The 17,822-nt window shown below is 37.2% G+C and overlaps 1 protein-coding gene across 7 annotated transcripts in view; it reads right to left on the bottom strand.

The window, feature by feature from the left end:
* The window catches only part of BDP1 (B double prime 1, subunit of RNA polymerase III transcription initiation factor IIIB), a 67,594-nt gene that overhangs the window by 36,431 nt on the left and 13,341 nt on the right, over positions 1–17,822 (bottom strand). For 6 of the 7 annotated variants that reach the window (XM_067568616.1, XM_067568622.1, XM_067568621.1 and 3 more), the window contains 12 exons: positions 17,148–17,319; positions 15,853–16,009; positions 14,376–14,458; positions 11,305–11,467; positions 6,940–7,031; positions 5,983–6,142; positions 5,361–5,446; positions 3,996–4,227; positions 3,243–3,436; positions 2,189–2,396; positions 1,301–1,458; positions 442–652 (listed from right to left, as the gene is read on the bottom strand). In XM_067568616.1, coding sequence (XP_067424717.1) covers positions 442–652; positions 1,301–1,458; positions 2,189–2,396; positions 3,243–3,436; positions 3,996–4,227; positions 5,361–5,446; positions 5,983–6,142; positions 6,940–7,031; positions 11,305–11,467; positions 14,376–14,458; positions 15,853–16,009; positions 17,148–17,319 — 1,916 coding nt within the window. The remainder of the gene's footprint in view (positions 1–441; positions 653–1,300; positions 1,459–2,188; positions 2,397–3,242; positions 3,437–3,995; positions 4,228–5,360; positions 5,447–5,982; positions 6,143–6,939; positions 7,032–11,304; positions 11,468–14,375; positions 14,459–15,852; positions 16,010–17,147; positions 17,320–17,822) is intronic. The other variant, XM_067568617.1, reaches the window with a different exon arrangement.

Below are 17,822 nucleotides of genomic sequence, written 5' to 3'. Positions count from 1 at the left end.
AGTATTGTGCCACAAAGAGCTTACAAAATGGAATGTGGCTTTGTATGTCAGAACTGATCGCTTCCTGCTTTTCCTTCTTTGCCTCTCTGGCCCCCTCACTTAGTTTCCCCAATGTGGACTTTATTTAATCAGGAAGAATGATGCAAAACTCTTATTTTTAAGTATTTGATATAAGCCTGACCAGGAGTTACTTGAATGTGTATAATCTTTCCCTCTATTGCAATCCAACCAAAACCACAATAAGGCTTTTATTTACTAAAAATAGATTTTAAAGACTTCATTGTTGTAATGTCTGCAATAGCTCAACCTGGGAAGGTTTTACCATATTATATCCTCTAAGCTCCAATCTCTTTGCTACTTAACTGCTGCATTATATTTCTTTTTGAGACATTAAAAAACTTCAAGGCATTTTCTTTCATATTTACTTCTACTACAACTTACTGCAGTGGAGGGGATGCCAGCAGATTCATCTTTTTGCAGAGCTGATTGCTCAGCTTCAGCCGTTTTTTCAGTTTCATCCTTTTCTGCTGCGCGTGTTTCTTTCCTTCCAACTGCCCTTCCTATGTTTGGCTTGGGCCTCTGGAATCGGCTCCTCACTAGCTGGGCTGGCAGGAGAGAGGCTGGTTTACTCTCTCCTTGAAAGATATGTTTGCTGTGGAGCATGCGTAAAAAAAAGCAACATGATATCAGAAACCTACATAATGCAGAGACATAATACTAGTATCCATGGGTCAGTTACATTTATATCAATAAAGTCTTTCTGTTCTATTTTTCTTTAACAGTGCAGATGTTAAATTTTAAACAAATACCACAGATGGTAATTTGAACAAAAAATGCAATTTCTCCTCACCTCAGCAGAAATTTTGCAGAAGAGCATTAGAGAGGCCTCATTCCCTCACTGCATCTATTATATAATTAAGTTGTCGGGGACATTATCTGTGTTGTTTGCTTATTCACCATTACAAAAAAAACTTCAATGATTTCCAACAGGTCTCCCAGATACAAATGCAAATTAGTGAGTTTCTGTAATAGTTTAAATACATCCATTTTTTATGAAAATGCTGAAGTAAAAGTCATGTAACTGAAAATAACACCTTTACTTCCCTGAAGTTAATATATATTCATTTTAAGTTTAGGATAGAAATAATTCAATTAGCAGGCAGTTTCAGCATTTACTATATAAAAATAAAGAAGTACTTCTAGCTAATTTACTTAGCCAATTGAAAACCTGGAAACAGTGATTTTGTTTCCTAACTTCCTATTATTTTGAGGAAATAAAAAAAAGGAACAAAGCCTTTACCTAACAGCAATAGCTGAAGTCTTTTCCTGGTTATCTGCAGATGGAGGAGACTCATTTTGTTCACCACTCTCAGATCCTGAAAGCTTCTTCGGGGACTGAAGGCTTACTGGTATTGCAAATACTTGCTGAGAGTCTGCAGGGTCTTCTTTTCCTAATGACTGCAAGGATGACAGGATATCACATTTTGCTGCTTTCTAGAAGACAGGTTAAGAGTGTAAACATCTGAACTAAAACACTCAAATGTATTATGTTGCACAAGTGAAAAAAATTATGCTTCTAATTGAAGCAGAAGGGATACAGCGTACATTCAGATTACTATTAAATATTGTCTAAAGTTTTCCACGGCTGCCCAGCGTCCACAAATGAAGAGCCCCAATTTTTGCCCAGTACTGAGACATACAGAAATGTAAAGGTCCATCAGCAAGAACTGGTATGGGGCCCAACTCAATGGCTTAATATTAGTGTCCTATACTTCAGGGGAAAGACCCATGTTTGCTTTAAAATTGAACTGGAGATTACTTCTTTGATATCTTATGACAGACCTTTTGTTTCTGAGCTGAGTGGACTTCTGAGCAGAGGGAATGGCAAAAATGAAGACAGACACCTGAACTGCTAATAATAGAAAAGAAATGGAAAAGAACTGACTATGTGAACTATTACTCTGCCACTGTAGGATTGTTCTTTACATTACATTTTCATACAACACTAAATGGAAATTTGTAATTGTTTGAAAGTTTTTACAGGTTTCCTGGTTCAACAAGGATAAACTCATACGTAAAAACTCTACCAATGTTTTTCCTGAGTTCCACCTACAACAATGCACACAACTGCAGCTTTTCAAAGATACTGCCAAAGCCTCAGCTCTAATTAAAAAAAATCCAAACTTACATCTTGGTCAGGAAGCATGCTGCATACACTGTCACTATGTATCAAATGCTTGTCTTTTTCACTGCTGTCCTCTGACACATCTCTATCCACTCCCTGCACTTCCCCTCTTCCAGCTTCCTTGTCTAAATCTGGCTGTGGCCTCTGCGATTGATTCCTCAATAGGTGTGTTGGCTGAACAACTTTTTCTTCTTTTTGAGAACTGGAGTCTCTGTTAGACCAAAGAAAACATGGAAAAAAGCAATACAGATGGCAACCATAAAGTGTATGTCCCACACATGGTTCAGCACTCAACAATGCAACTGAAACTAACACATGGTCCTCTATAAAACAGCTTATCCTCAATATAGAAGCCAGGTGTGCAATCCGTAGCTTCCAATTACTTAGGTTGTTTCCAAAGGTTAACAAGGATATGAGAAGAAAGCAGCAAGCACATCACAGAACTATACAAACAATGGGCAGACAAGCAAAGAGATGTCTTGGTAAAAACAGCAGCTTTTGGATAACTACAGCCTAAAGTCTTATTTTATGAGGAATTCACTAAACATTTGACTGTCTCACAGCATCTAAACCCTCATGTAAGATCTAAGCCCAATTTTCAAAAAGTGGCACCTTCATAAACAAGTGCAAATTCCATATTTAAAAAGTTCAAATGAATACTTAAGTATTTGTAGCTAAGAACTGTTTTGAACTCTACACATGCAGGTTCTGGCATCATATAAAAAGGTATAAGTTTGAAAATTGGACCCACAATCCAAGATTAGTTTTATAGCATTTATTAAAAAGCAGTATTCAAGGAATTCTTTTAGGCTTTAAAAAGAAATAAAATATTTTAAAAGAGGAACTAGTTATTAGCCATCTTGTCTCAAATGCTACTGCTTTCAGGTTTACTTAAATTCCAACATTATAGTAGGTCTGTTAGATATCTTCGGTTAAAAATCAGTTTAATTTTTTTTTTATTATGCTAAATGTAAGTGCTGAACTTGAAGATTAATGTGTTCGGTATATGGAGAAATCCAATGCTTCTGCATTTTTCCTTCCCTCCATGTAAACTTACCCTGTACCAAAATCCGAAACACATTCCAAATCATCCACAGAAGATTTCTTTTCCTGTTCACAACTCTCAGATTCCAAGGGTTTCTTTCGGGAAAATTGGCCTACATGCACTGAGACCACCTTCTCAGGTCCTGCAGTGGCTTCTTTTTCTGCTCTGTCAGAATACTGCATGATGACATCATAACCAGTTGCATTCTAAAAGGAACAATTTCACTCATTAAGATTTGAAAAAGCTCTACTCTGTAGGAAGGAAAGTACTGAAAAATAAAGGTTTTGAAAAATTTAAATTTAATATATCCCCAAACAGGTCTTCCCCCGCTCAGAGGCACATCAAGTACTATCACAGGCATTTGCAAAATAAAACAAACTATTTAAGATTCTAAACCCTTAATATTTGTTTCGATTTAAAATATTACAAATTGTCTTTCAAGTATGTGAAAGACAGGAGTTTGGATTCTGTATTTCCTTTTTTATAGCTGATATCACAGACAAGGTAAGGAATGCAACTCGTGGCACTTTAGATTCTTGGGATGTAATCTACTGCTCCAGTAGAAACATAGAATCTCCAAGTGCTTGAATTCAGACCCTAACAAGTTTCAGATCACCATTAGAATGCAAGGTGGCTACAAGCTACAGAGGAATTCTGTGGATTGCACATTGACCGTCACTGCTCTAAGACTCGGGCCCCAGATAATAACACAATGTGCCCATGCAGCTGCAAAGAACTCTTTGGGCTCAGACAAAAGAAACTTACATCTGTTGTGAGGAGTGCACCACTTTTGTTTTCACAATGTATCAAACTCTTCGTTGCTTCTCCAACTCCAGTTTTTTCATCTTCTGCATCTTTTTCTGTTGTTGGTACTTCTTGCCTTCCAGCTGCCCTTCCAACATTTGGTTTTGGCCTCTGCATTCGACCCCTCATTAGTGGTGCTGGTTTAAGTACACTCTGTTTGCCACCTTCTTGTAAACAGGATGTTTCATTAGACCTGGAAAAGCACACATTCAAAATAACTATGTCCCAGATTTCTGAAAGATAAAAGGGTCTTCAAATCTAATAGCCAATTGTTCTTCAGCTTGTTAACAACTCTGGGAACACAGCCACATTATTCATTGCAAACTTCATGAAAATTAGAACTATATCCTCTAAACTAAAAGGGAATTTGAACCTACTCAGATTGAAGTTTGAAATGTTCAACTGCAAACATTTTTATAGAATACATGGATAAACTCATCCTGTGCCCTGCCATTATGAGACAGTTACATATTTTTAGCCAGCAATAAATCTTCTTACATTCTTACTTCAATCACATGATTATATTAGTATAACAAGGTTGATGCATAGTTTTACAGAGAGCATAAAGTTTTAAAAAGCAACTGAAGTTTAAAATTATCATCACTATATTCCCTACACAGATTTCCATGTCTTTAACCAGAAGTTTGAATGTTTCTTGCTGCTACGATTTATTTATTCACCTTCCCATCTCTTTAAGTCCCCACATCCTTTACTGGGTCCTACGGACTCCTCATTTTTCCACTGCTTTCCACCCTTCCCACAACATATACCACCACACAGGAGACACATTTCACCCATCATGATACTGGACGAGGAAGAAAAGCACAAGAAATTACAAAAACAATGCTATAACCTGCCCACACCATGGGAAATCTCTTTCCAGCCCTAGGCAGTTTGCAACTGGCTTGTGCCGTTAAACATGAGGAGTTATTAGCCTTGATGTTATTTTGTGAATTTTCTTATCCTTGAAAATATTAAATCCTCTTATTTTCTGTCGTACTAAAATATAAGAAATCCGTGATGGTAGTTTATTTTACACTTAACAATCCAATTTGACTTGTTTTGTTTGAAGGGACTAGCTTGTCCTTTAACTGTTTGGCATTTATCGTACCTGCATCTTGTAAATAGTCCAAGAAATTTCATCTGAATAGCAGTGACACTGTGTACTCCAAATTTATTAAAATGCAAGTTGGAAAAGACTGTCAAATTATAACTTAAGAGCAAAAGCTTTTATATTCACCATTCTATACAACACTATCAGAAAAGAGAAGGCAGGGAAAGAGCTGAATATAGCAGGATGCGTCTCCCTGCTCTGTAAATACTTACAGAGATTTAGTCTCTGAGACTTTCCCATCTTTTTCTGTAGTTTCCCCTCTGGTAAGGCGAGGTGTGTTACCTTGTTCTGTACTCTGCTGAAGAGTAGAAAATTAAAAGGAAGCAATTTCAACTTTTTCATAACTATATAAAAGATTTAATAAAAAACAAAACAGTCTTGTTAAAGCTTGTTAGAGTCTAAAAGATACCATGTTTGTTGGTTAGGGTGTGGATACATCCTACACCGAAGAGGACCTTAGAGATGTCTTCATAACAATCACAGAAGACATCTTGAGACCACTGCATTGTGAAATCTAATGGGAACTATGTCCAACAGGCAAACATCTCCTCTTTTAGATGGTATGCTCTTTGGGAAGGGACCCTCACTTACTATCAGTTTGTACAGTGCCTAGCACTATTAAGCTCCCAATCTGATTGTGTCTTCTAGGCTCTACCACAATACATGTGACAAATGTAGAACAAAAATCCATTACACTGATTGACTCAGATTTCTGGTTATGTCCAGCAACAAAAGGACAAACAACAAAATGATTAGGTACAGAGGTTTATTTTTCTAGCCACTTGGCAAAAGCACAAACATTTATCATCGTTTCCAGGTAGTTTTGTTCTGTACCTTTTCAATTGCTCCCTCAGGCTCTTGAGGAGTTTTGTCCTTTCCTTCACCTTGGACAGGTGCTTCTCTCTTCCCAGATGCTCCTACTACATTAGGTTTAAATCTCTGCCGACGCCCCCTCACTACTGCAGCTTTTTCAGTAACAGCTTTTTCAGTCTCTCTACAACAAAAAAGTAACACATTCAGAATTGACATTTGCTCCATTCAAAACTATTAATGTAATCTGGGATGTAAGAAAATGATCTTCAATGACCTGCACAATGTTCTTTATTAAAAATGGACCTTAAATACAGTGTTGCTGTTGGGGTATTGTTGGGCTTATTTTACACCTGTTTGTACATTTCTTTGATGTGCAGAAGCTGCTTTGATCTGAAACATTATAGAAAATCCTATGATCCACTTGTTGAAATATTTGTTGTCAGTCTTTCAGCCCCTTGCACTAGCATTAGGTCTTATGTGGCTTATACTTCATAGCTCCTGCTCACATCTTCAGAAGCTAGGCAGCAAGTTGTGGAATGAGGAGAAGGATCAAAGTTCTAAGTATATGCCTTTATGAAAGGCGATTTTATCCTTGTGTAGTTTCTACTTCTCCTCTCTGGACATCTTACCACTGAATTTTTTCTCCCTCTAGTAAGATTCATATCATCATTAATAAAACTTCTGAATTAAAAAGAATGACTTCGTATTGTATGAAGTTTGGCTCTCTTCACCCTTCCAGGAGATGAGTGCAACACTTTTATAGCATTACCATTCCATATTGTCCTGGGAAATCTAAAAGCCAAATTACGGACTCAGTCATTTCCTCAGTTTCCACTTCTCACCATAGGTCATCAAACCAGCCTATGGAAGGACTTTTATAACACCAGACCACTGTATACAATAAAGTACAAGACACTGCAGCAAACAGTTAAGAGCTAAAGCAAAGAGGAGATGATAAACTGATCTCTGTATACTCACTGGGATTCAGTCTCTAAGTCTTTGATCTCTCTTCCTGTGGTTTCATCTCTGGTGATTTCAGGTGTGTTACCTTCACCAGCATCCACGGTATACTGAATTAAAATAAAGGAATATTGGACTTTTTACACGGAGGACTGAGAGCTGAGGGATAGAGCATTGGAGACAAATTCGACTTGTGAAGTCAGTGGTCAGATGGGATATAATGCAGCTATAATCCCACCATGTACCCCATAACTATCCTGCTTCGATAACAGAAACCAAAGCAACAACTAAACACATCAAATCTTTCAAGATGCTGGCCAGCATGGACTTCCAAGCGACCTCAGTGATCTTAACCATGAAGCAGCAGCTTTGGTAATTGACCAATCCCTGAAAATCCTTCAGCTAAATATTGAAGGCCTCTCAGCTGCTTAATGTTCTATTCTCTAGTCTCTAGTCTCCAGACATAAACCTTCATGTAATCTGCCTTCAGCGAACACATTGAGTCGCTTTCTGTCAGCTGCCTTAACACCACAGGTTATGACCTCGTGATTTACTTTCTGCATAGTAAACGTGGCCACATTACCTATGTTAGAGCAGATCTTGCTTGCATGGAACCATTCCCATCTAATTCAGACCTCTCATGTTACAAGAGGGTGTATCATTTCAGAATGGCAAAAGGGTACATGCGCCCTAAAAAACCCTGGCCTATCCCAAATATTATTCCTAAGCTCGCACACCCTGCCAAGTTTTAAAAGTCAGATCAAAATGGAGTAGACCTTTTGGATTGGGTCTCATCTGATTTTTACCAAAGTTTGAGTAACCATACCTATCATAAGCATTAATAAAAACTCTTGCTGGAACTATCAGAAAGCAAACTGGCCCAGCTTTACACAATTCACCAAGCTTGCATCCCATACACCATGTCTACTGAAGAAGCATGCATGCGGTTCACAAAAAGCCATTTACAAAGCTGCCACCAAGTCAATTCCAAGAGGTTGTTATAAGTAAGGCCCTACTTAAATCACAGGATGATCTTCAAACAGTTGTGGCTGAGTTGTGGTCAAAACACGGAAAAAAAAAAATCACAGAAAAGTAATAATAGACCTTGATTAATAGCAATAATTTCAAAAAGCCAGAGTAGACCTATTTGTTTTTTAAAAAATTTACTGGAATGATATTAACACTCAAGTATTATGTTATGCCTGCTAATTTTTTTTATTTATTTATTTTTTTATAACCAGACATTTTGCTGCAACTATAGCACATGCATTAAAAAAAGTGACTGGTAAATATAAAATTCAGAAGACTAAAAGTCTTAACAACTTCTGTAGAAATGGAGTCAGTTGTTAGAATATAGATATTTAGGGCTGCCTGTAAAGGCCTATGATTGTTTAAGAATAATCTTATCACTTAGCTACTTATAGGGGTATAGAAACAAAGAATCAAAATCACAAGCTGCCTTTTTATAGGCCTTCTCTCACTGTGACAGTCTGAAGCCTTGTACTTTAGCTAAGCAAAAACAAGCAACAGAGGCAGCCATAAACTGGGAAGCATGTGGTCACATCCACACATTCCAAACAAATTACATTAAAACAAGGTAATACCAGGCTGTTTAGAAGATGATACAGTCTAATGCCTCCAGATAAAGAAAAGACCTAAATGCTTAAAGAAAACTTTGGTTAATAGCATTCTGTCTGGTTTTTAAACACTTTGGTAACAGTTGTGATCATAGAATCTACACTTCATATTGTTTGGTCATTATGGTACCCACTTTTCTGATAATTTCTGTCTGATTCTTTGATTGTTTCTGAATGTTGCGTAACTGATTGTAATCAGTTAAGGTGGTGGGGTATGATTGGTTAGAGGATTGTATTACAACATATTAGGATTGGTTAAAGAATTATCTTGTAATATTTTTAAGAAAATGATTGGTTAAGATACACTTTAAAAACTGAGGTGAAACAGGAAGTAAGGAGAAGAAAGAAAATTACCGGTGTGAAGAATTGGGATTTTTGTTTGATTACCCCAATAAACCCAAAGTATTGCCTGCTGCTAGACTCTGGACTTCTGCTTCTGTCAGCAAACCAAGAACTCAGGAGGTGACCCTAACACCAGTGACTTCAGCCACTCACATTTTACAGACACTGAATGTTAGTGCACACTCAAAATGTATCCAAAATAGCAGACCGTGCAAAGTAAGCTAATTAAAATCAAAATTGTGGTGGAAGCCTAATATTGCAAGATCCACAATAGCACAAATGAAGTAAGGGTTTAGTTATAAGACCTATATTTCTTGTGTAGATGAGGAGTGTGCAGAACTCCTCAAGAAATGTGAAGAGAATGGCAATCCAGACACCATCACACATCTTTTAGACAGCTTGAACACTTCTAGAATAGCAAGATTGGGAGCAAGCTACCACAGAACTATACATGTCAAGATACAACAGCAAAGCCTGGGCAATAACCAGAAAACTTGGTGCTGCTCAGAAGCCTTCAGCACAGTGCCATTGTCCACTCTCTCCAAATAATATTGTTACCCACCGATAAATTCCGCAAAGATGAACAAAGGATGAAAAGTTTGAAGGAGGAAGAACAAATAGTGCAATACAAAAGTGTATACCTGATAGGCTAGAAGTCTTTTCACTTCCACCACAGATGAAATAGAAAGACAATACACTGAAAACAGGTAAAGGTGGGCTTGATAACATCTCCCCCAAATTCCTGAAGAATAAGGGAAAAACTAGCAGACAATGGCTAGCCATGTTTCTATCTAGAGTCAAGAGACAAGAATAAAATACCTAACATCTGGCTGAGAGCAAAAGCAATAGCCCTGCCAAAAACTGAGAAAGACCACCGACTTGGACCAAAAAATTACTGCCCCATCTCTTTGCTAAGTTGCATGTACATATTACTTGAAAAGCTTTTTCTTCCAAGAATTGTCCCTAATACTGAGGATATCCCAAGTGTAGATCAAGCAGGTTTCATACCAAACTGCAAAACCTATGATTAAGTACTGGCACTTACCACCTATACCAAGAATGGCTTCCAGACGAGGCAGAAGACAGGTGCAGTATTCCTAGATCTTAATGCTACACATCACACTATTTAGCACACAGGTTTACTGTACAAACAGTCACTGAGAGGTGGCCAGTTCCAAGTTCTACTTGGACAAAAGAAGAGCTCCTACAAGTCCCAAAACAATTGTCTACTTCAAGACTCATTTCTAGCACAGACATTCTTTAACCTCTTCACAAACAACCCTCCCAACCACTGCATTTTATCTACACAGACATCATTTGTCTGGCAGTATAGGACCAGGATTTCAGTCACATAGAAGTCCTGAATGCTGACATAAAAGAAATGGCTCACTATTATATAAGATGGAGACTCAACCTAGCACAAAAAAAAGACAGCTTCCAACTGCTTCCATCTATATCACACAAAGGCCAGCAAACAGCTCAATATCTTCCTGAATGGACACAGGCTGGACAATGACTCAAACCAGTGTATCTAGGTGTCACAATGGACAAGACCTTGATCTCCAAGGAATGCCTTACCAAGACATTGCTGAAAATAAAGACAAGAAACAACCAGCAAGTTAGCTGCTTCTACCTTGGGAGCTAATGTACAGACACAAACTCTGGGCTTGCCTTGGGCCATTTTGTAGCATAGTATTGCTCCTCAATGTGGCTAAGCTCTTTTCATAAAGGACTAGCACATACTCAGCTACGTGAAACCATGTATATAACAGGTATCATAAACCAACTAACCTGGCCTGGATGCTGGTTCTGTCCAACATCGACCCTCCTGACATCAGGCAACCAGGCACCTTGCAGAATCTACTCCTATTTAAAGATGTGTTTAATCTACTAGCCATCATCTCAGCTCAAGGCACTGCACTGGCACAATTACCCTAAGGAACCTCAATATCAACTCCAGGTGCCAAGAACAAGCTTCAGAAATAGCCTATCTCCACTAGTCCAGTCCCCTGGTTTTGACATTCTGTGTCCTCTTTGGATAAAGCTCAATTGCTTCAGATGTGGAGTAATCAGATGTGCTGCTAGTCACTAAGTACGGCATTCTTGACTCCCCCCTTTTACCACTGTGGCCAATTAGGAGATGTAGGCCACATATTTGCAGACTGCATCCATTTGCAAGGGCTGCCTTGTTCCTTCATAGACTTGCATAACACCTTTTCATCAGCTATTGAATGGTTAATACATTTAAACCAACACACTTGACTTGATCATTATGTATATGCAATTGCAATACAAATGGTCAAATGAATCACAAAACAGGTCACCAAGGTTTAGCAGTTCATCTTTTACATGTGGATATAATACCAGATTGTTAGCATTTGCAAGTAACATTGCTGCTCCCCACCATTTTTTCAGCCTCTTCTGTAGGCTCTGGAGAAGAAATCTTGACTTCAGATTTCTCTTGGACTGCTGCTTCTGTCTTTCCAGATGCCCTTGCTAAGCTGGGTTTCAGTCTCCGCAGGCATCCTCTCACTGATGGCTTTCCAGCAGCAGCTTTTTCAGTTTCCCTTAAGATACAAAACCAATAGTTGATAATATTCAATGCAAAGAAATCCAATACTTTATATGATCAAATATATCCTCCAAAAAGATGTTGCCTACAGTCCATACAATAAAAAAAATAACTGACAGAAATCATTACTTTGTTCTATGCCATTTGTGGGCATGCTTTATTTCTTGAAAGTACAAAATCTTTTGTAAGTGTGTAAGGACAGTCTTCATAAATTTACTGGTTTTCAGCACTGCATGGCACCACACCTTTGAAGCAAATATTAGAAAATGGAACAGCTGCAGGGTAGATAAAAAAATTGATTTTTTTTTTAAATAAAAGATGGATTTATTGTTATTTAAATAAGAAGTTTTTCTTTTTAAAAATAAACTTGTTTAAAATGAAATCTGAATTTAATACAAAATATGTTAAGGACTAAAATTATAATCTCTTGAAACATTTAAATAAAAAATATGCTGAATCCATGAACCTCTATCAAAAACTGAGGTGAAGGCTGCTTTGCTATATAAAGAAAGAATCAGGTGAAAAACATCAAACTTTTGAGGACAAGCTTTATAAATATGGCACAATAGGTCTGCCTAAGTAATTTAGGAGACTCTCTCATTTTCAAGAGTCTAAGAGGAGACTAGGAATTTAAGATTCAATTACTTTCACTTAGATGTATTTGAAAATTTTCCCAGGCTGACTGAAATAATCAGTTTAATTAACTGATTATAGTTAATCCGTCTGTTCCTTTAATAAATAACGTAGTTGTAAATTTGAAACACATTTTGCATATATAAACATCTCTTATCAAAAGATTTATGATTGCTTTGTTTAATAAAAATAAATTTTGTATACTGTTGTGTTTGATTAAATTACAATCCTAATGCAGCTTGACACCAAACATGAGCAAAAAGTTAATTATCTAGTAAATAAGCAATATATCATTCACCATCTTCTAACATAGTAAAAATGTACTATTAATAAGAATATGAAAATACTAAGCTATATAATTGCATAAATAAATGTACCTAGTTATAGTGTGCCCTCCTAGGCAGCAAAAAGATGCAACAAATCTAGTGTATAGGCTCTATTTAGTTGTAAATTAACATGTTTTAACAGTTATATCAACCAATAAGAACGCACCTTTCTTTAGAAAATAACTGAAGTACAAATGGCAAAGTTGGTGAAAAATCTATTATTGAAATCAAGGGCTTTCCATCTGGTGATTTAAATCGCTGATTTAAATTAATCCACCCTGACGAACTGTAACATCTTCCCCTGATACAAGGTACAGGGATATGTCCTTCTCCAGGGTCTCTCACTGAAGTCAATGGGAAAGACTCATTGGATTTCAAGCTTCATCAGGACTCAAGTGGGTTTCTCTCTAGTTCCTCTCAATACTGGAGGCAAATAATTACTCCTTGCACTAGTAACTGAACTGGGAAGTGATAGTGGTTAAATGCCTCTCTCCCGCCTACTTATCCTCTTGGTTTCTTGATCCCAAGGTATAAGTCAGCCCCTCCTCCTACAATGGATCCCCTTCAGACTTCTTTAGTCTAATGCCAGTCTCTTGCTCCCTCCTGCACTAAGGTGGTATTTTCCTTGAAGTCATTCAAGTGTACACAGCTTTCCTGTGGAAGCTGATAACATCTAAAAGTGGGTAAGCAAATCTGTTGGGCCTTACTAAAGGGTCTAAAAATGCTCTCATTTTGAAGTTTAACACAAATAGTACAACGTGAAACATTAAGCACATTTCAAAATCCAAGCATCGCTAAACCTTTTTCTAGTATTTTATAAAAGCTAAGTTGGTCTCAGGGCCCAAAGATCTCTCTCAATAACCACCAAAGAAAGGCAAGTGAAGAGAAACAGAAAGCAGCAGCAGGGAGAAACAGGAAACAGGGAACATACAGTACACTTTCTTCCCCACCTTTTGAAAAAGTCTTAACATTCACCTACTATGTCTTCTCTGTATATTTATTCCAGTGGTCCCCAAATTGTGGGGTGCACACACAAGAATGTTCGTAGAGGGCGCAACAGGGCTCAGGCGAGCCCCCAGTAGGGAGCACCACCCAGCCCCATTCCCCCTGAACTGGACCCCAGCCCAGGCTCCAGGCTCCTAGAGGGGCATGGACCCAAAAAGTTTGAGGACAACTGATTTATTCTTTATTTCATGTTTTATTCCTTTGCTTTCTCTAACTTTTCCTCCATGTTCTCTTTCCTGCATTCATTCTCCATTCTCCTCCCTCCCCTAGAAAGTATCCTACCTCTCTCCTTTTGACTCAGGACAGTGGGGCAGATAGGATTCTAAGCCCTATAAGATTTTTCTTGGTTAGGGCTGTTGGAGGCAGATAAAGGAGAAACACAACCACAAATCCTCCTTGGCACATGCTACAAAGATTCTTTTGGAGCAGAAGCTCATCAGATTACATGTATGCAGGGGCAGGGCAAATAAGGCTGGAACAGCCACTACCATGGGACTGAGTTATCTTTAAAAAGGCAGTAGTTCTAGACAGTGGAAGGAAGTTCAGTATGCCATACTACAGCATACTGATCAGAAAATCTGAATAGTACACTACTACATACTAGATTAATTCAGTCCCCACCCTTCACTCATTCAGAGCTATTATCCTGACAATGAACCCCCAAGATTTTGGTATAGTACGTTACACAGGCTGTAACTCGCATTAAAACCAAAATAACTTGCTTATACCTACGCAACATTTTGAAATTTAGTATAAGCATCACTCTTAGGTAAAAGAAACTTAGTTCTATTTAAAGTCTTTTAAAACAAAGAGGAACAAAAGTCCACCTGCTGTGTCATGTGAACAGATTTTATAACCCCCCACCCCCACCCCAAATAAGAGATATACAGGTTTAACTCTCAGATGACTACTACTGCTAGGCAAAATAACTCTACTCACACTGTTTCAGATTTAGAATCATGGCTTTTTCCTGCTGTACTCTCCTTTTCATCTGGTTTATATAAAGCAGATACTTCATTGTTCTATGTGGAAACAAAGTGATATTTAGTACTCCTTTTTCCTTGCAATAGTGAAGAAACTGTTGCCACAAGACAGTTAAATATTGGTGCCAAATGGAAGTGAAAACAAGACTCCTCTTTCATTTTTCAATTAAATGAAGCGAGTGAGAGTCTAGTACTAGTTTTAATTATTGTTGGTTGTAGTCCTTAAATAATCTTTTCCCCCAGAGACCACTAGGCATTATTGCAGAAATCAAGAATCATGACAAAGGGAATAATTCTTGATCAACAAATAAAGCAAAATATAAAGTCTACCTATAATATAAGAACAAAAGCATTTCTATTACATATAATTATTTTGTCCTCCTTTTAACTACGGTTATTTCATCACATAAATATCCTCAGGGGTGTTATATCCTGTGCTGACTGGTTCAGTATTTTCAGATTGCAAAGGAGATTTAGCATGCATCAAGTTTAATAAATTTAACCACACTACACCTAATCTACAATGCAAAAGCGTTACTGATAGTAACATAAGCATTCTGGTTGCGATGACTTGAGACTCTTGGCTTTTCTTAAGACTATATTTTCTGTTACAATAGCAATATATTGTCACAGCTAGTTGGCCTGAAAACTATCTACTTAGTTCTGGTTTGTAGGCAAGGCTGAGGCACATTACAGGATCCAAGCTACTCTGTCCACTTTAATTCTTTCGAGGAGCTGAGTATAGTATTTCTATAACACTTCCCACTCAAGGAATTCAAGATGCTTCACAAATATTAGAAGTAGCCAACCTCCCACTAAAAACAGGGAAGTTAATTTATATTAAAAAAAAAATATGCAAAATGATGAAATTGAGGGTCAAGAGTTTAAGCAACTTGCCCAAAGTAACACAGGAAGTATATGGCAGGGATTTTCTGACCCCTAGACCCGTTCCTTTGCCACAAGACCATACTTTGTCTAGAAAGATTAAAACACGAAAATAATCCTTCAGACAAGCATTACAATTTCGTAAGTTTCAAAGCTACAGTGGCTTCCACAAGAAAGCAGACAAAGCCAAGGGTATCACACTCAGATTTGTGACACCTAATCATGCTAGTAAGCACATGGTAACAAGCGCTTGCAAGACTGGGCTCCAAGACAATGAAAGTCAATGAGTTTTATTGGTGGAATTTTCTCCATTATAGTCTTGATTTTGGAAAAAGCCATTATAGTCTTGATTTTGGAAAAAGCCATTTATCCCACTGACTGGCAACTTAACTTTTGGTGATATTTCCAGGTTTAATGACTTTTGTGTGCTGAGCTGTATGTGGGCATGTTATGAGATATTTATCAAAGAAATCTTTAGTTTATGTGAATGCTACTAGTAATATCAGAAGGATTATTGAAGACCAAAAAATCCGTAAAAACAAAGATACCTTTGCTTCACTAGTTTCTTCATCATTTCCTTTTTTATTTCTGGTACCTGAATCTTGATATTTTGAAAGTTGCCAATCCTGTGACCCAGAGATGGTATCTGGGGTTTCTGGTTCAGAAGATTCAGTTTCTATTAATCCAGCATTGACATCTTGAAAGCTGAAAAAAATAAAGGCATTCAGAGAAAAATCAGTACTTTTTCATACACACAATTAATCAGGGCTGCAGGACCAAGTTGCACTATGGAGTTATTAAATATACAGCACTACAATTATGCACTCTCTCAACTGGACTAAAACTGGAGTTCTGTAGAACCTGCCAAATCCTATGAATGCCAACTTCATTCCCTTCGTCTGAAAAATATTCTTGCAACCAAATACAGAAGCCCTGAAAAGCGTTGGTTTATCTTTGTAAAATGCCTTTAAAGTACTGCAGATGAAGAATTATTTGAAAGGCAAAAAAGCTTTTGAATATTCTGAACTGGCAACAGGAGATTACGGAAAAAAAATCTAATATGGAATGGAGACTATCAAGAAGAGCTTCATCAAAACATTGAAGTTGTACTTCAATCCAAAGAATGTCATTAAAAGTGTTTTTATAGTTCTTCCATAGGTATCTTGTAATTGACTTAACACCAATAAGTATTTGTGTAACACTGTGTAGCAGTGGTAAGAAAATCCTCTTAGTAAACAGCAGAAATCAGTGACACGAAGTGAAGTATTGTAACTATAAAGAGTTTCTCAAAGTTTATGATCAAAAACAATTGTAACCAGGTTTTCTGCCAAGATGTATTTCAATTCAGTATGAAACTATAGTTTTGTTTCCCACAAGTGTTACAGATAAATTTTATCATAAAAAGTGTACACAGCCCCCCTTTTTCCCCTATCCCTGCCAAAAAGTATACTAGTAACGTTACCAAGCTCTACTTTAGCAGTACCTCCAGCATTTTCCTTAAAGCTTTAGAAAAATGTTTTGGATAAGCCAATGGTCTTGATGTTCACCCCAAAAATGAGAAAAGTTTTGGATTTTAAGAATCACTAAATAGGAATTTAACATTAATTTATATTAAGTTAAGAGGAGGCTTTCAGGGAAAAGAACATTTTCCAGGTATAATATTAAAGCAAATGAGTCCACCATCTTTGAGGGCAAAGCTTGACAACACATGGAAACCAAAGACCCTGCATGTCTTTGCCATTGAACGTGATGGTAAGAAAGAAAAACAAAAAAAACCCCAAAACTAATTTTAAAAATCCAACCATTTCTTGCTGTGTTTGAGTCCATATGCTGCAAAAGTTACCTGGATAAATTGAGATCACTTTCTTCAGTTTTATCATTCAGTTGTAAGCAGGAGCTTGATCCCTTCTCCACTTGGATAGGAGTCTCATCCACATTTTCTTCATTAAGAACATCCAGCTCCTCATCGCATTCAGTCTGATTATCATTGTTTGTACCAGACACCGCATTTTTTTCTGTTAACAAATTGTTAGGCATTTAATATGTATTTCCAGAAAATGCCTGGAATGTTAGGTACAGGTTCAGAAACATCTAAAAGAGAAACCATCACCACACTTAAAAAGAAAAAAAATAGGAATTAAATTTTAGAAGTTATTTTGGGAACCAATTTGAGACACCTGAGAAGGACCTGAATTTCAGAAAATTTTGGCATTTAAAGTGTTTCCAACTGGGCACCTCAAAAATTAAGTCAACCAAAAAAAAACCACTTCACTTTTGAAAGTTTAGGCTTATGGGTATAATAGCTGAAGTTTGAAACTTTGGGCTAAATTCAAATTTGTTGCTACGGTCAAGAAAAAAAAAGTCACTTTCTTCCAAGTGGAGTAAAATTTGGAGTCTACAAAGAAAAAAAAATATTGCGTTTGGAGATTTTGGTTTTAAATAATGGTTATCTGATTGAACAGATATAAATTGTCAGTTACCATTATTGAAAATGACACGTTTTCATGAAAGCCATTAC

This window comes from Emydura macquarii, unplaced genomic scaffold, assembly GCF_026122565.2.
Source record: "Emydura macquarii macquarii isolate MOO-44397 ecotype Brisbane River unplaced genomic scaffold, CSIRO-AGI_Emac_v2 contig_2897, whole genome shotgun sequence".
Classification (NCBI taxonomy): domain Eukaryota; kingdom Metazoa; phylum Chordata; order Testudines; family Chelidae; genus Emydura; species Emydura macquarii.
The sequence above is the reverse complement of the archived record's forward strand: the minus strand, read 5'-3'. Positions and strand labels throughout refer to the sequence as shown.